General features: G+C 58.1%; 1 protein-coding gene and 1 long non-coding RNA gene across 3 annotated transcripts; one reads left to right on the top strand and one right to left on the bottom strand.

Annotated features, from left to right (window-relative positions):
- Positions 1–1,914: 1,914 nt before the first annotated feature.
- Positions 1,915–8,852, bottom strand: TAMALIN (trafficking regulator and scaffold protein tamalin). The gene is made up of 8 exons (XM_047066090.1): positions 8,601–8,852; positions 6,410–6,459; positions 4,739–4,793; positions 4,532–4,634; positions 3,312–3,405; positions 3,142–3,208; positions 2,860–2,926; positions 1,915–2,420 (listed from the first exon to the last, which is right to left on the bottom strand). The coding sequence occupies exons 1-8, from the start codon at positions 8,850–8,852 to the stop codon at positions 1,915–1,917; spliced, it is 1,194 nt and encodes a 397-aa protein (XP_046922046.1).
- A 5,674-nt stretch (positions 8,853–14,526) lies between these two features.
- On the top strand, positions 14,527–17,798 carry LOC124502134 (uncharacterized). 2 transcript variants are annotated; one of them, XR_006959851.1, is made up of 3 exons: positions 14,527–15,104; positions 15,296–15,802; positions 17,070–17,798. It is a non-coding gene; the product is annotated as an uncharacterized LOC124502134 (long non-coding RNA). The 2 variants fall into 2 exon arrangements; XR_006959852.1 differs by lacking the exon at positions 14,527–15,104 and having other exon boundaries at positions 15,196–15,802.
- Positions 17,799–18,060: the final 262 nt, after the last annotated feature.

Below are 18,060 nucleotides of genomic sequence, written 5' to 3'. Positions count from 1 at the left end.
TTGTGATCCGATTTCCTTTTTGGAAAGATCACCCTAATACTAGGTGAAGGGATGGTCCAGGGGCAAGAGAGGAAGCAGGGGGCACATTCAAGTGCAGTGGGGCAGGAGGGGGAGGGTAGGAGGTGGCCTGGCCGGGGGAGGGTGCCACCTAGACCTCTTAAAGCCACCCCTTGCGTGCTGGTTACTGCCAGGGAGGAACACTGGCATGGAGCCTCAAGTCTCAGGCCTAGCTCTGCTACTTACTCTCTGTCTGACCCTAGACAGGTCACTTGCCCTGGGTCACTTCAAAGAAAGGTGGCATCCACCTCTTGGAGATGCTGTGAGCACACATTATAGTTCTTGAGCTAGCATCTACTATGAGCTAGTATCAGGCGTGAAATAAAGCAGCAGAGGAGACAGGAAAGGTCCCTGGGCTCTGCTACAAGGAGTGTATGTCGTAATGGAGAGGGGAGCCAGGCAAACACCAAAATCCCCCAAAGTCGAGACAGTTGTGGCTGGTCAGGAGTAGTAGGACAGAAAAAGCCAGTGGAAGGTGTGACTGCATTTTGGACTGGGTGAGGAGGCCTTTGGGAGGCAGAGCGGAGTACTGAAGGGGCCGACTGGGAGAAGAGTGAATGCAGAGGCCTCCAGTGGATGGGGTCTGAAACATACCAGGTACAGCAAGGGAACCAGAGCAGAAAGCGAGAAGGGAGACAAAATGAGGCAGGCAAGGGTCAGAGAACCCAGCATAGGAGTTAGAATCTTCTTGTAGGAATGCTGGGGAACCGCTGAGGAGTCCTAGAACAATGGAGTAGTCCCTGGTGAGGCCTGTCACAGGTTGGGTGGCTGGTTGCTAAGGTCTCTGTGGGAGACCCAGGCCCTGAGGGTTCCAGGCACCGGTTATTTGCACAGGGATAGTTAAGGACTTTAGACAAGCCTTGGGCACCACCTGTTGTGGGTATTTGGGAAGGGAGGCTCCAGATACATTTAAACAAGAGGCCCAAGTTCTGAAGAGGGTGTGGGGCCTCTAGTTCAGGTTCATACATGTAAGTTAAAATCCACCAGACTGTTTCCCTGGCTGCAGGCTCCAAGCAAATAAGATGTAAAATATAGTGTGTGTGTGTGTGTGTTTGGGGGAGGTGTTGGGGGGCAGGGTGTGTGTTTGAGTCAGAGCATGCGGGACCCCAATCCTGCCCCCCACCAGGCAGTCACCACGCTGACACAGATGCAAAAAACCATCAATTTTATACAGTTTGTGGTTCAGAAGCAACAATATGCAAAATGCTGGAACAGTCTGTGCTGCCCCCACCCAACTGGACATGCCCATTCCTGTCCCCCAAGGGTTAGAGAACCCAGGACCCCTGCCCGGCAGGACCCAACTTAGTTATAGGCCCCTGGGAGGGGGCCAAGCCCTTAGGGGTCAAGGCCGGGAAGGAGGGGGACCAGCACCTTTGGCTGGTTAACTGGAACTCTGTATGTGTGTGGAGGGTGGGCGAGCGACCGGCCGGCCATCGGCCATTGCCGCCCCAGGCCAAGGGTGAGGAGCAAGTAAAGCTGAGGAGAGGGCTTCGTGGGACAGGGTTCCTCCCCTCCAGGGGAGTTGCTTCCCTGGACACCCCACAAGGCACTACTGACCCAGATGTAGGATGAACGCCCCCAAACCTCTCCCAACCCAAGCTCGCCTGGTTCTCCCTGCCCCGCCTCCCACTGTGGTTCAGGGGAGGAGGAGTAAAGGGTACTGGGGCCTGGGGTCAGCGGTCCGCAGAGGCAGCCAGGCACCGGCAGGCCAGCTGGGGCTGGCAAGGACCCTCTCCCGCTGCTGCGCTGGGCTCCTGGGGTCCCCTCGGACCCAGCCCCCCGCCCCTTCCCCCCGCCCCCTTTTTGCACTGGCTGGAACGAATAAATAAATAAATACCTCCCCCGCCCGCCCCGCCCCTACAGCTGGCTCTCCTCCTCCTCCAGGGAGCGATTGAGTCCGGGGATGAACTTGAGCAGCCGCCGGCGGAAGCTGCGGTACTTGGCTTTGCGCAGGCCGGGGCCGCACAGGGCCTGCTCGCGGGCCTCAGTCCAGAGCGCGCCCGGCGCCCCGCCGCCGCCGCCGCCCCCGCCGCCCCCGGGGCCCGCGCACCGCACGCTGGCGCTGCGGCTCAGCGCGGCCCGGGGCGCGGACACCAGAGCCTCGGCGGGGCCCCGGCCCGGCGCGCGGGTGGGGGGCGGGGGCGGCGGCGGCGGGGCGGGCGGCTCGGCGCCCCCGAAGAAGCACGTGTGGTAGACGGCGTCGTCCGCGTCGCGCCCCGCCCGCCGCGCGCCCCCGCGGGGACCCCCGGGCGCGGCCAGCAGGGGGCCGAAGGGCAGCGAGCCCGGGAGCAGGCCCGCGCCGTACAGGCAGGAGCGCACCGACTCCAATGTATCATAAATGCTCGGGTCCTTCACCACCAGGCCTGCAGGGGCAGAAGACACGAGGAAGCGTTGTCAGAGGGCATGGAGAGGGGACCTCAGCTCCTTCCTGCTGAGCATCCGTGTGGCCCCTGGCCTAAGCCCCGCTTCCCTCCTCTGTAAAACAGGAATTATACACTGGAGTCCTTATGAGGACCACTGTGACACAAGAGCCCTGGAAGGCATTTGAAACGAGCTCACTGAGCCTCGCTGTTCCTATCGGTAAAATGCAGAAGATACTAACGCTCGCCTTCAGAAAGCTGTTGGGAGAAGGAACTAAAAATGTGTGTGCAGCAGCCCAGGGCAATATTGTACCCATAGCAGTAGCTCAACAAACTTTTCTTCACTTTGGAGAGGGAAGTAACCCACGAGTGCTGAGGGGGGAGCATGCATAGGGACATCAGTAGGGGTGAAAGGGACCCTTTGCACCCCCAATCTACTCACCGTGCACCAGCCGCTGCTCTTGGACCATTAGGGACCTGTATTCTCCCCACTTCTCATACAGGGTTTGCTGCAAGAGACACCCCCCGCCTCACTGTCAGGAGCTAAGCAAGAAACAAGCAGGAGGTGGGTATAGACGGAGGGATCAGGCAGTGCACAGAAGAAATCTGAAGGTTAAAAGCATATTCGGACAGGTAAATGAGCCCCTAAAAAAAGAGTGAGGGCCGGAGGGGCAGGAGCTTGGAAGAAGAGGGTGGAGGCTGGACGTTAACTGGGCTGCCCTACCTTTAGGTACTGCAGACGTGCCTCCAATTCAGCCTTCCGGATTGACGTCCCATACAGAGTTTCCAGCCTGAGGAGGTTGGGGAATTAAAGGCTAAGTGAGCCCACAGGGTGCGGACACACTGAGAGAAGCTGGGCTCAGGAACCCTCAGGATGGCAGCGTCCAGACATACCTGAGAACATTGCCAGACGCCTTAATGATGTCAACAATCTCTCGATGCCGGATACCTTCCACGTTCAGGCCATTAACGCTGGCGATGGTGTCCCCTGCCAGGCAGAGAGGGGGTGAGCTTGTGTTCCACGGGGCAGGATGGAAGAATTGCAGCCCCCTACCCTAGCCAGGAAGGGTAGGGGTAATACACAGAACGCTCCTGAATTCCCTCCTGCCACTCCTGATGGCTGTGTGGAAACCTTGTCCTGGCCCAGCGCCCCAGCATAGGGCCCTCATAGACCCAACACCTCCACTCCCCCCTCAGGAAACTGTCCCCAAAGGCTGAGCCTTCTCAGCAACCCTGGGTTGCCTGCCCCCAGAGTTGGTTGTTTCTGTCTGGCCCACAGGCTATCATGAGACCCAGCCGAGACAGGAAGGGGTCAGGGTGAGTAGCACCACGCTGAGAGCTAACCTCAGCTTCTGACACCCTGTGCCGCTGCGGAATCTTCTGACTTCAGACAGGGCAAGCCACATTCTCTACGGGTCCATTTCCCATCTATAAAAAGGGTGTGTGATCCTTACTGTGGCTACTTCAGGGATCAGGAGGGAGAGTGAATATGAAACTATTTTGCAAAGTTGCAACATACCACTTGGCTACCGGGGCTGCTGGTAAGTGGGCAAGGAGGTGAGGGCTTAGGGAAGAAAGTGGTGCTAGAAGGGGGCTTAGTTCTTGCAGTCTCAATCCCCTTCCTGGGGCCTGGGGACTCTAGATTTGGCTAATCCCAAGGGCCCCCAGTGGAGGCATCATTTCCTTGTTAGAGGACGTCACGCAGGTACCCCAGAGTTGGGCTGGGTCGGCACAGGAGAGGCCCTGATGTCCAGTATCTGAGCAGATCTAAGGGAATGTCGCCCCCTCCCCGGCTCCTGCACGGGCTGGGTTGCCAGACGGCCAGGAGACAAAACAGCAGCAGCGACATCTGCCATTTACCAGGTCCTGGCTCTGTGCCTAGGGAACCCCTAGGCATGTTAGTGCCCCCATTTTGCAGATGGGACTGCTCCATGTCACACAGTCAATGGCAAGTTTGCCTGGATCCCAAGCCCGCACTCTATCCATTCTTCTTGGCCTTCTCAAAACAGGAGGAGGAAAGGAAATGGGTTTCAGAAGCGATTTCTCACCCCCTCTGCTTGGGAGCAAGGTCCTACCCTCTCCCCAGGGCCCTGTGTCCCAGGCTCGGGCCTCACCTGGTGTGAGCCCAGCCAGCTGGGCAGGGCTGGAGTCATGAACCCGGCAGACAAAGGTCACCATCTCCACCCGCTGCTCCTCCCGGTGGTGAAGGCCGTAAGTCTGTAACAGACAAGGGGCCCATCAGCCAGGGGTGTGGCAGGGCCCGGCCATCTGTCAGAGTGGCCTTCCAACCCTGCGCTCCCTCTGTGCCCAGCTTCTCCCACCTGGATCTCAAAGCCGAAGGTCTGGTTCTCCTCCTTCTCCAAAGTCAGCACTTTCCTGCAAAGGGACACAGGGGCCATCTCATCAAGACTGTCAGGACTAAGAGGAGCTTGGCGGTCCCACAGCGTGGTCTTCGGCTGATGCTGGAGGTCTGCTCCAGAACATCCAGGCAGGGCTCACCGTCTCCAGCGCCAATTCAACTCTCCTCGCGGGTTGTCGGAATGCCCGTCCCGATCCCCGGCTGACCTCCGCCCCACGGAGCCGTGGAGACTCAATCTCGCCTCCAGTGGAGGCAGGCTCTGGAAATGGCTGGCCCCCGGAGGGAATGGGCTTCCCGAGTTTTTCAGCCACACCTCCAGCTTTCTAGTGAGCCCGAGAGACTAGCCGACTAGCCGAGGCCCCACATTCGGCCCCAGCCCTGAGCCTCTCGGCTCCACAGCCTTGGGGAGAGGGCTGGCCCCACCCCCAGAGGCCAGTCACGAGGCTCGACCACAGCTGCTCCTCCCAGCTGCGACGGGCCAGCCCACCAGATGTGAGGCTGGGGGGGTGGGGTGGGGAGGGGAGCCTCGAGGCCGCCCCTTCCCGCACTGAAGGCCTGCCCACTGGACACAATGGTCTGGAGCGCCTCCAGATCCCCGCCTGCTGGGGGAGCCCAGAGTTTCCTCTGCCCACCCCCACCCCCTTCCTTCCCGCCGGCCAGGGGCAGAGTGAAAGCAGCCTCCAAAGGCCCCTTCAAGTCTCGGCCGCTGAAAGGCCCTGGAGACCCAGGCCCGCAGCGCCCAGCCTGACCCAGATGCCCCTCAAATGCCGCACAGCAACTCCGGGCCCTGACTCCTCCCCACTGTAAACGCAGGCCTTTCCCCCACTCTGTGTGAGCTGGGGCGGGGAAAAGGGTGACCCAAGTGCTGTGTTACCCCAGCGCGCTCTCGGGGTTTTCTGCAAGTGTTGGCGAACTTTTTCTGTAAAGGGCCAGAGAGTAAATATTTTGGGCTTTCTTTGTGGGCTCCATTCGGCCTCTGTCATACATTGTTCTGTTTTTATTTTTACAACCCTTTAGAAATATAAAAACAACTCTTAGCTCAAGGGCCAAACAGGCCAATCCGGCAGGCAGGCTGCAGTCAGCTGATCTATTTTAGAAGCCAGGCCCAAGTCTGCATGGGCCAGGGCCAGGGCCAGCACGAGGCCCGGGGTCAGGGCCTACTTCTTCCCCTCACCTCCGATGCTTCCTAAGAGGGCCGCCACAGGCTGGGACCAGCATAGGACTGGACTTCTGCAGGCAGGGCAGCCAGACTCAAGCAGCTGGACCCAGCTGGGCTGTGATCTGGGCCCCCGGAGCTCGCTGGGGCTGGGAGAACTCAGGGGAGCCCGAAGGCTTCTGCTTCCTCCACCTCCCAGATCCAGATCTCCCCAGGGAGGGCTAACTGGCAGGGACTGCGGGTGGCATGAGGAACACCTGATGACTCAAAAGTCCCTACCTCCTTTCTCTGCCACCCCCATAGCACAGCCCACACCCCCACCTGCCCCTCACTCCTAGCAAGGGAGCCGTGCAGAAAGGGTGGGAGAGTGACGCCCCCTGGGCTGACAGCGGTGTCGTGCTGCCCCCCCACCCCCATCCCCACCCCAGCACCTCACACTTTTGGACCAGGGCAGGGGCTGGGGTGCTGGTGACTCACCTCTGCTGTTCGGGACTCTGGCTGAGATTCTTCCAGCGGAATCCTGAGCCCTGTGGGGGAAGACAGAGGAAGGAGCAGGTGAGAGGGGAACTGTTCTTGAGCAGGTACTGAGAATCCTATTCTGGAAGGTCCCTCCCCTGGGCTCCAGCCCTGGACCGTGCACCTCACTTCCTGCTGCCTGCCTGTCGGGTCCCAGTTCCACACCTGCTTTGCTGCCAGTGTAACTGTTTGCCCAGTACCACTCCAGCATCACTCCACAGTTCTCCCTAAGGCTCTACCCCATAACTGAGACTGTGGGGACACAACAGTCCTACCAGTTTCCAGATGCATGAACCTTAATGGTTCTGTGCTAGCTCCCAGGTTGGGAGGCAAGGGGGACTCATTAATCTGGATAGAATAGTCTCTGTCCTCAGGGCGTATGTCTGCAGGGCTCAGGCCTCCCAAACCCGTCAAGCTGAGGCAGGGGCTCTTTCCAGAGGTTCCCCAAGAAGGGCTGGGGTCTCCTGGGCTTGCCTGTCAAGGTACTCCAGAGACCCGTGCCAGTCGGGCATGTCCTCCTAATTTCTCAGCCACCGACAGTGACTTGGGGGAGCTGCGGTCAGAGGCCCAAGCGTGGAGGGGCAGGCAATCCCAGCCTGAACATGGAAAGGCAGGGGACAGTGGGGCCAAGTCTCCTCCCCCAAAGTACAGGCTGTTTCAGGGAGCAACTGTGGATCCCAGCTGTAGGTGGCCAGCTACACCCACCTCCACCTGTGTCTCTCGACATTGCCATATATTTTGTTGCTCTCTGGGACAAAAGCAAAAAACACAGATCTCAAACTTGTCCTTAAGTCTCACTATACTTAGGAGAGAGATTAGGTTTTGTTTGGTTGGCTGGGGGTGGGTGGGGGGGTGGTGACAGGGAATGTCAGAGCTGAGGGTTCCTGCCTCCCTAGGGCCCTTGAGAAACTAGTCTCTCTCCCTCCCTAAATTATTGGTCTTTGGGAGAAGCCATCCCAGGCCAGCCCTTGTCCTGTATGCCCTCAACAGCCCAGGGCCTTCCTGGTCTGTGCCCTAGTTAACCCTCCCCCCAGGCTGCTCCAAGGCTAGGAACTGAAGTGAGCCCTCTTTTCTCCAGAACCAAAGACCAGCCTCAGGGGTGAGGGGAGTTCCCAAATGGACCAGGGTGGAAGGACTGGGCAGCATAGAGAGACCCCTTTGTCTTTCAACCCGATTTTCATAAAATGCAAATTCTCAACAAGCTGTTCATTGTGTGTGGTGGGGGGAAGCCAAGGGCCAGGGGAGGGGGGAACTGAGCGGGGAAGGCCACCCCCCCCCCTCTTTAACCTGGGTCTTCTGTCCCCCTTTCTGAGCGCTCAGGTCCCCCCAGGCCAGAGGAAGAGCCTCGCGGAGGGGGAGACTCAGAGAGCGGGCGCGGCTCGCATCCTTCCTGCCCCGCGGGCGCCCTGCGACCCCTCCCACTGCGTCCGGTCCCAGCGAAGTCCCCGGAGCGGTAGCCTCGCGCCCCGCACCTCCGACGCAGGGCCAGGCGGCAGGCCCGGAGCCTAGCAATCCGAGCGTCCCCTCGGAAGGGTGAGCTCTCGGGAGTCCGCGGCGCTACACACTTTCTCGTCCACCCGCCTCTCCCCCCCGGGGGCTCTCGGACCCTCAACTCGTCCGGGAGAGCGGCGGGACCCCAGCTCTAGGCCTTCACGTTCCAAATGGAGAAGCCCAGGCTGGGGGCCTGGGGGCCTAGAGACACCTGAGCGGGGGGCGGGTGGGGGGGGAGTAGGGGGCGGGGCACAGGGGTGTTGAGGGCAGCTGGAGCGAGTAGGAGAAGGGGGTGCTGGGGAGGAGTCGGGAAGGAGAGGAGCGAGACGCGACGGCGGCGCGTGGGGAGTGGGGAGCCGCCGAGATTGGGGGCGGCGTGGAGGCGGGGGCCGCGGCGCGGGGAGGCTTGCGCCTTCGGAGGAGGGGACCCGGGAGACTGGCCGAAGGACAGCAGGTTCTGAAACGTGTCGGTGGGGAAGAGCGGGCTGGGGGGGGGGGGGGCGGGGAAAGTGGGGGACCCGGTGGCTCCCGAGGAATATATTGTGGGGTCAGCGGGCATAAATGCGGGATGTTGAGGGGCTGAGCAGGTCTCGGGGCAGGGAGGGACACCGGAGGGTACCTAGAGCTGGGGGGCCACGGGAATTGGGGGGTGGGGACGCACCTTTCGGCGGGGCAGGGTGCCCCCGGACACGGCGAGCGCGCGATACAGCTCGGCCGGGTGATAGTCCTCCAGCGCCGCGTACAGCTCGTCCCCGGGGGCTCCGGGGCTGGCGGCTGCAGCACGGGGACCGGAGGCCGGGGTCGGGGCCGGAGCGGCGGGAGCGACTTCCGAGTCGGGAGCCCTGGCGGCGGGGTCCGGGGCGGCCGCCGCCTCCTCCTTCTGCTGCAGCTTCCTGAGTCGGCGTAGGGTCATGGCTCCGGCGCCCGGCGACCGGCGACCCTCGGTGGCGGCGCTCGCTCCGCGCGGCGGGAATACCAGCGGCTCGGAGATGCCAGCCGGGCGGGCGGCAGGTCGCTTCCCTTTATAGGATCGGCGAGCTGGGCGGGCTGGGGGGCGGGCTGGGGGGCGGCCTCGGGTGGCCTCGCCCCTGGAGCGGCAGGCCCCGCCCCCAGGGGGGCCGCTGCCCTGGAGCCCCGCCCACAGCGTCCGACACCCTGCCAGGCTGGGGAAAGTCTTGACCCGAATACCCGCTAGGGGAAAACCTAGCCAAAGAGGAGTGGGGCAGGGCATCCTGGGGCGGGGCCAGGGGTCTCCCGGATACCTGAAGAGGGGATGAGTGTGTGTGTGTGTGTGTGTGTGTGTGTGTGTGTCTGTGAAGGGGCTTGTGCACGAGATTTGAAATTTAGAGATGGATGGCTTTGGAGATTCATGGAGAATCTGGTGGTGAGGGTACAGAAAGGGATCACTGTAAGGAGGTTGGGAGGCTCAGGGAAAGATTCTAAGAGATCCAGGGATCTGCAGGAGGCTTTAGGCAAGGGAAGAGTGGTGGCTGCGCTGTGCAGGGGGAAAAGGATGTACAGGGGGAAGGGTGAGATCCCTGAAGGAGGTTAGAGATAACCCTGAGCTGACTGTGCAGAACCCCCCCAGGAAGTGAGGGCCCGGGATCTCCCCTCTACACCGCTGCCCCAGAAGAGGTGAAAGGCTGCCTCCCCTTCTCTGTCAAGAGGAGAGGGAAGCGGTGGAAACCCGGGATCCCGTGGGCGTAGTTCTGGCGTGTCCCCTGGGAGAGTCTGGAGAGTGGTCCCTCCTAGATAAACTTTCCCCCAGCTCCTGATGTTGGAGCTCAGATACCCCTTTTCCCAGCAGAAAGATCTTAACTGTGTGTTGACTCATGGAGAGGGGAATGTGCCTGAGCTGAGTGGGTGCTCAGGGTTGGGGGATGTGCTCAACCATTCTCTGACCCTGTCTTCGGGACCATCCCCCCCACCCCCCCACCCCCGCCCTGTGTTACCGTGGCTGCCAGGCAGTGGGAGAGACTGGAACAGCCCAGCTGAAGTCTCTGTCGTCAGTGGTGCCCAAATAAGAAGTGAGAGGAGGAAGTGGAAGGCCAGTCTTGGCGTCTAAAGAGCAGCTAGCCACCACAAGGCGTCAGCATCACAAGCTGGGGGCCTCCGCATCCCACCATTGGCCACTAAACAGAGGCTGGGGAGGTACAGTCCCCATCTGTCCCCTTCTCCTCCAGTCTTCCCAAATCTGTGTTATGCCTTTACAGCTGACATTTATTGAGCATTTACCATGGGCCGTGCACACCGTTCTGTGGGTGCTGTTACATACATGTATTAACTCATTTGGCCTTCGTAACAACCCTAGGAAATCGGTACCTCAGGGATGAGGAAACTGAGGCCCAGGGAGGTTAAGTAACATGCTCTAGGCCACTGAGTGCCAGAACGGAGGCTCAAAGCCAGGCAGCCCGGCACCGGAGCCTGCCATCCTAACCCCTATGTGATGCTGTCTTCCCCAGTTTCTCCTTCCCCCTACATTTATGCCCTGATCCATGCCGGGTACCGGCTGGGCACTGGGGCTACAGAGTCTATGGTCTGGTTATATATACATGCGCTGTGTTAGACGGGTGGCATGAACGGTCCAGAGAGGCAAGTGGCCACATCCGACAGGAAGGAAAGGCTGTCTCCTGTCTCGGTGCCCTGGTCTGTCTCAGTCGCTGTCCTTCCTTGTCTCCTTGACTCTGTCTTTCCCTCAGCCCCCCATCCCTGGGGCCCCAGCTCCTGCAGGAGCTATGGGTGGGAGCGGTCTGTGCCACCCCTCAGTAATTACACAAGTCCAGATGGCAGGATGCTTGTTGGGTGGGGGGCAGAGGGTAGACTGGGGGCTGCTGGGAGCCAAGAGCTGAGTCCCTTCCTCTCCCTCCTGCCACCTCCCCCTGGGCACCACCAAGTGGCCATCGGCTGAGGGGCCGAGGGGGTGTTGGTGGGGAAACATGGGACTCTATTGTGAAGCATCAGCACAGATGGACCCCTGGACCGTCTGCTGCCTGCTCCTGACAGACGGCATCTGGGGTGGGGGTGGGGGTGGGGATGGGGAGGAGAGCAAAGGCAGGGGAGGCAGTGGTTTGGTTTCTTTTCTCTTCACTCCTGTGCGTATCCCTGAAGAGACCAGCAAAAGGGCACCCTGTAGGATCCCTTGTGCGAAGGACCACCACCTTACCTATCCCAGGGATGACCTAAAGGACACCTCCTTGCCTGAAAGCTGGACAAGTGAACACCACGGGTGTCACGGCACCCGCGTCTAACAGCCCTGTTGAGACATTCCTCCTTCAGGGGCGCCTGCGTGGCTTCGTCGGTTAAGCGTCCAGCTCTTGATTTCAGCTCAGGTCACGATCTCACAGTTCATGTGATTGAGCCGCGTGTCAGGTTCTGTGCCGTCAGCGCGGCGGCTGCTTGGGATTCTCTTTCTCCCCCCACCTCTCTGCCCCTCCACCTGCTGGCATGTGTGGTCTCTCTCTCGAAATAAATAAACATTAAAAAAAAAAAATAGACATTCCTCCTTCAGGTTTCCCCCTCTTCCAGGCAGAGCTCCGGAGAACCAAAGAGTAAGTGTGGGCCCAGGAAATGCAATTTCTGGGAGGCACGTGGCATGATTTCCTCCAGTCCTGGAATCCAAGAGCTGGAAAGGAAGGGCCTGCCCTGTGGCCTGGCAATGATACGATGTGGTCCAAGCACTCATTGAACACAGGAGGCAAACTGAGACCCGTGGGGGGGTAAGGATGGAGGCAGGACAGGCCCTAGTACCCACTAGACACAAGGTCTCCGGCCTCCAGAGACTATTTAATTCAGCTGCTAGTTGCTCCCCTGAGAGTTCAGAGAGTTCAGAGATATGTGTGTGTGCCTGCTTCCTTCTCCCAATCTCCTCAGTATCTCCAGGGAGGGGATGGGGGGCCCAGGATGCCACACTATGGGGTGGTGATGCCCTCTGGTGGCCGTGGGTCTCTGGGTGGAAAATCTTCAAACCAGAGTGAATGGCTGTCTGGCTAGTGCCTGGCTCCACTCGGGATCTGAGTGGGGTTTAGGGAATCCCCCACATCTCCTCTCCTGCACAAGAGGGTCCGTGTCCCACTGAGATGCCAAGCTCCCCTTCGGTCACAGAGTTCCGGAGTCTCGCCGCTGGCCCAGTTAGGAAGTTGTGTTTTTGATCTCCACCAGGGCTGCCGGGCTGCAGGTGAAGTTCAACAAGGAGAGGGCGGACAGCTGGAGGGGCCTCCTCTGTGCAAGAGTCTCCACACGCCAGACACGCGAGGTCGCTGGCGCTTTGCCTTTTCCCACCCTCTGCGACTTCCTCCTAAGCTCTTGCATGGCATCTGCTCCCCCCATCCTATCTTCCGCGGCTCCTTAAACCTCGGGGGTGGAGGGGAGGGTGGGGAGGAGCGTGCTGCACACGCTGCCTGCCTGCTGGGACACCTCTCTCTGGGAGGCCTCCTTGCAAAAGCCCCATGACTCTGGCCCCTCAGACATCTGCACTCAATCTGTGGCTCATCCCGAGCCAGTCTGTGTTTGAGAAGAGCTCCCCAGCTTTTCCTCCATTCGCTCCAGTTGCCCTGGCTCTTAGCTCTTGGGATAGGGCTCACTGCGGCGTGGGCTCGCCTAATGGACAAGGTCTGCGGAAGACCCCTCCCCTTTGGGACGAGCCCCGGCCTGGATACCTAACAGTCAACAGTGCCCGGTGGAGGAAGTGGGGAGAGCCGACTCTTGTCCCCACCGTCGTGCTCCGTGTGCTCGAGCTCTAGGGTGCCATCAGGAAGCCGGGGCACTTAGGGCAAGAGCTCCGGCAGCTCAGGCCGCTCTGCAGTCTAGCTCGATGTCCGCTCCAGCATCATCGTTTGCTTCCAGAACGGGGAGAATGAATAATAAATAGCGCGCTGGGATTCCCCTCTGGGTACTGCTGCTGCTCCTAAGCTGGGGAACTGGGAGAGAGAGGGCCTGGGACTCAGCTGGCGCTCTGGTCAGGAATGAGGGGCTGGGCCCCCAGTTGCATGACACAGAGGGAGGCACAGACAGCCGGTGGGCAGCTGACTGGGCAGGGAGTGGTTGTTTTTCCTAATGGCGCCTATTGCCCAACAGTTTCCACTGGATAGTGTCTGTGTGTGGCGCTGGGGCCCAGGGGAGCCCGGCAGCAGGATCTGGCACAGCCCAAAGAGCCGATTCTAGGGGGTCTGGGAGTAAGGGCGAAGCAGATATGGTAGTTTGTTTATGTTGGAGACGGGTGGCCTCTGGGCCTAGTGTGGCCCAGAGGCCTGGGACCACCTTGCCTCTTGGGTGGGGAGGATGGGGTGTCCCCAGCTATGTAAACAGGAGAGATTGACAGAAGAAGGGAGGGTTAGCCCCCCAGCCTGCCTCATAGCACCCATGTGCTACTTACTCCTAGGACACAGGGCACATGTTATTTTACCTGCCTTGCTCGTTTCAGAGCACGTACAGTGAGAAACAGAAAACAACTGTTCTTGGGGAGCCTGGGTGGCTCAGCGGGTTGAGCGTCGGACTCGGCTCAGGTCATGATCTCACAGCTCATGGGTTCGAGCCCCGCATCCAGCTCTGCGCTGACAGCTCAGAGCCTGGAGCCTGCTTCCGATTCTGTGTCTCCCTCTCTGCCCCGCCCGCACCAGCGCGCATGGGCATGCTTTCTCTCAAAAATAAACATTAAAAAAAATTTTTTTTAAGGGAAGAAAAAAACACACGCACAACAGTTCTTAGGGCCCCAGATACCCCAGTCCTCCGCCCTCTTGGCAAACACAGTTGCTCTGGTGGCTCGTCCCTGGTTCCCTCCCCAGGAGACAGGGTTGTGCACCCAACTATGGTTCTCCCATCGACTCCAAACTGAAGCTGGCTCCCCTCTTTCCCTGCCTGTTCACATGTGATCATGCCCCAAATCTGTGCGTTCTCCCATGGTCTCTCCCTGCCCTCCAGCTGTCCCTGCGCCACCACCACAGCGGTTGCCTCCCAAAGTCTGCACTGTGATCATTCCAAACACAAACAGGATCGCTGCCCCCCCCTCGCCCCGCCCCTGCTAAAACCCACCAATGGCCTATTCCCTCCATCGGGAATCAGGAACCCCACAGAGGTTTTAACTTAAGGGCGGCTCCACATACTCATGCTATAGAGGACAATTTGGAGATCAAGTCCAGACTCAAGAGGAAAAAGTGCTGATTTGCACAGGCTGAGGCAGCTGTCACAGGACAAGTGATGGCACTGGTGGCCCCCAGGATGAAGTCTTATTTCCTCAGCACGTGACAGCCCCAACGGACTCCCTCATTGCGGCTCTGGCTCCCTTGCCTCTAGCCTTAGCTGAGGACATCTGTGGTTCTTGAAGGGTGACACACGTTTTGATTAAAACCCTCTCCTCCTCTCCTCTGCCAGCAGGCCAACGCCTACAACAAAATAGAGATGTCACCTCCCTTGACCCCAACCCACTGGCGGTCCTATGCTCGCAGGACGTCCTGTATCTGCCCCTATCCTAGCATGTACTTCACCCCATTGTGGTTACCTACATGCCAGTCCGTTCTGCTAGTTTGGGAGCCCCTGGAGGGCAGGGGTGCCTCCTTTCTTTCCCCAGGCACCTGGTGTAGGCTTCCATGATACGTTACGTATAATTCTCTAACGGGACTTGCCAGAATCTGCCTTATTGTCCTCTCTGTACAAACCCTCTCTCTGTCTTGAAGGGCAAGGACCACAGACTGCATTCCGCCTGCTTTATACATTTAGGGTTGCTCAACAAATTAAAGAGAGCCTAGGCCATCCAATTGTTCCTTAAACCTTCCCACCCCATTAGCACCCATCCTTGGTTCCCAAGGAGCATTCCTAGAGGGACCCACGGCTCTCTGCCATATTCCTTAAGTCCCATCCTGTCGGACCAGGGGATGCTCAACGACTTCCGGCGCATGGTGCTGTTTGAGTAAACACGTCTAGATGTTGCTATGAAGGTATGTTTTAGATGTGATTAACATTTCAATCAGCAGATTCTGAGGAAAGCAGATTACCCTCGGTAACACGGATGGGCCTCATCCAATCAGTTGAAGGCCCTAAAAAACCCTGCAGTTCCCTGAGGAAGAAGGAATTCTGCCTCCAGACTGCCTTTGGACTCAAGACTGCACCATCAACTCTTCCCTGCATCTCTAGCTGTCGGCTTGATTTGAAACTTGCCAGCCTCCACAGTCAAGTGAGTCAATTCCTTGAACGATCCCTCCATCCGTCCACCCTATTGGTTCTGCTCCTTGGGAGAACCCCAGTACACCATTCCAGGCTTGATCCAAAGCCTCCCCACTTCAGGCCACCTTCATTATGCATCCCTCCTAAGTTCCTGAGTGCCTCCTCAATTCTACTTTACCCTTCATTCTGTTTTGGTCCTAGTTAGCAGGCACGTTCTCCAGACTGTAAACCTCAGAAGACATGACCTGCCAGGGACAAAAATTTAAGAGTTGTGGAAAAAAAACCCAAGTGAGATATTATTCCAAAGAATTCAGGTCTCCTGTGTCACAGGGGCCTTGCAAAGGGGAAACAGTGTCGGTAACCTTCAAGGCACACAAAGAGGTACCAGCAAAGTTGCCCTTCTGATGTTCAGAATGGTGCAGGTGAAGCTGCAATCCATAGCCTGGTGGATTTTCGGTCCACGCCTGGCAAGATGACTGATCCGTCACAGGATGGCTTTTTAACGGGGTTGAGATTCACTACGAGCCACCACATCTTTTTCAACAGAGAGCTTCAACAGCCACAATACCTTGTCACTTCAGAGACACTTGGATTTCTGCAGCTATCTTTGTCCATAAATGAATTATGGCTAGGGCACAAGGACAATTTAATTAGCAGCTGATCCGGGTTATTGGGCTATGTGCCAAACTTCAAGCCAACTTCTTAGAGGTGAGTTACTTGATTTTCTCCAGCCTGACAGTCTCAGATGAGAGAACAATGGAAAACTGTGGCTAACCGTCAGAATTTTTTTTAGATTATTTATTATTAAATTAATTTATTTATTTATTGAGAGAGAGGTGGGGAGGGGCAGTGAGAGGCAGAGAGGGGGAGAGAGAGAGAGAGAGAGAGAGAGAGAGAGAGAGAGAGAGAGAGAAGCCCAAGCAGTCTCCACACTGTCAGTGCAGAGCCCGACACAGGACTTGAACCCACGAACTGAGATTGTGACCTGAGCCGAAATCAAGAGTCGGACGCGTAACTGACTGAGCCACCCAGGTGCCCCTAGATTTTAAGTAATCTCTACACTCAGTGCAGAGCTCGACCTTGTAACCCCAGGAGGCACATGCTCTACCGACTGAGCCAGCCAGGTGCCCCAACAGTCAGAATTTTTAAATACTGACAGGCTGGGAGCAACGAGCACACTCTCTGATAAATTTAACAGGGTAAACATAGAAGGTCTTGCACTTGAGTTCAAAATACCAACTTCCCATACATGGGCTGAAGGACAAGGCAGCTGGGCTTTCCTCAGCCCATGAGATGCAGTCCTGGGGTCCTCGGATGTGACCCGCAGGAGTCAGGCACAGTCTGGGATTCGTATCCCAGCCTGTGCTTTCAGTTACTGCCTGGATGGAATGTCGTGTGCCCTCCTGGCCCCAGGCTCTAGCTGGGTTCAGTGGGGAGCAGCTGGCCCGGGGTGGGGGGGGGGGGAGGGACATGGGACCGTGCAGGCGGGAAGGTGCAGACGGCTTAGGGGTTGCAGCCTGGGACGAGACACCCTGGACCCAAGGTCTTTTCCACCCTGTGAGCTACACTGACAATTTATCACAACCTCCTCACTGCCCACTTCTCCGACCCTCCTCCGTTCCTAATCTGTAAAGACAGGATAATAATGCTGTTTGAGGATTGGAGCAGTTAATATACACAGATCAACTCTGGGTTCATTGCTTAGCCACACAGTAAGTTTTCAATAATGCTAACTAATGTTAACTGAAGGGACCTTATATGGAAGAGAAAGGGACCTCTCTCAACCACCTGTGGAGAAGTCACCTGGAGGCTTCCAGTTCCACAGAGGAGGGGCCTGCTACCGAGCAGATGGCCTGCGGGTGAAGGCGTGGGCCTGCCAGCACGGGGAGGATGCTGCAGGGGAGTCCAGTGCCTGATGCCGAGGGACTAGGCGGCCTCTAGGGTCCCGGCTAAACTTGAGCTTCTGCGCCTCTAGGACTCGCTATCCTGGGTTCCCGCGGCCGAGAGGAGGAAAGATCTGCCCCGCCACCCACACACTGAAAAGACGACGAAGCACGGGAAGACTCCCACCTCAAATCACCCGAGTCCCCCGAGAATCGCATTTATTCTCCAATCTACAAGGGGAGAAGCACAATCTGAGCAGGGCTCTTAGGCAGCCTTCAAGGCTAGGTGGCTGCTGACACACCAGGATCGAGATCTTCTTTTGTACAGAGAAAAAAATGCTGAAAGACAAAGGCAGACACAGACAAAGCCCAAGAAAACGTGTGTGGTTTGCGCCACCCCCCCCACCCCCCTGCCCTGCACACTCCAGGCCAGGCCGCTCCCGGTGTTTCAGGGAGGGGAGACCCTGCACTCAGACTGGCTCCTCTTCTGATGCGACCTGCTTCGACATGCTGTCGTCATTGTCATTCCGGCCAACCAACGAGGAAGGCAGCAAGGCCACTTCAGCACGCGTCTGCTCCCTTCCCCGCTCCCCTGACAAGAGCTGGGCGGTCAGTCTACACACATGGAAGACAGAGGGCACCAAAAAGCTCTGTGAATAAAACTTTAATAATGTACAGCAGAAATTGGACAGGCTCATTCTTATATTAAAACAAAAGATTTCCTATATTACAACTTATTTACATTTGCATACTGAAGAGGTAAAGTGTCTAAGTGGCTATTTTACAGTCCTTTCTAATAAAATGTACAAAAACAAACAGAAGTACCGAGAATGCCGTTCGGGGGCCTTGATGGCGACGTAAGAACGGGCTTTGACTTGGTCTGTGAATCCAGAATCCAGAGGTGTAGGTAGCCCTACGGATCAGGGTTAGTTAGCCCCAGGGGCCAAACACCACGGCTTTAGGCTTTAGTTTCTCCCCAACTCTCTAACTCCTAACCCTTGGTGTTAAGAGCGATGGGGACAGGGGTGGGAGCTTCCCAAAAAACTGCTCAGTCTTCCCCGAGGTGTGGTGAGGCCAGGAGGT

This window comes from Lynx rufus, unplaced genomic scaffold (assembly GCF_022079265.1).
Source record: "Lynx rufus isolate CCGP_SWC_20201006 ecotype Redwood Valley unplaced genomic scaffold, mLynRuf1.p SCAF_7, whole genome shotgun sequence".
NCBI lineage: Eukaryota > Metazoa > Chordata > Mammalia > Carnivora > Felidae > Lynx > Lynx rufus.
Note: the sequence above shows the minus strand (reverse complement) of the source record. Positions and strands in the feature narration are given on the sequence as shown.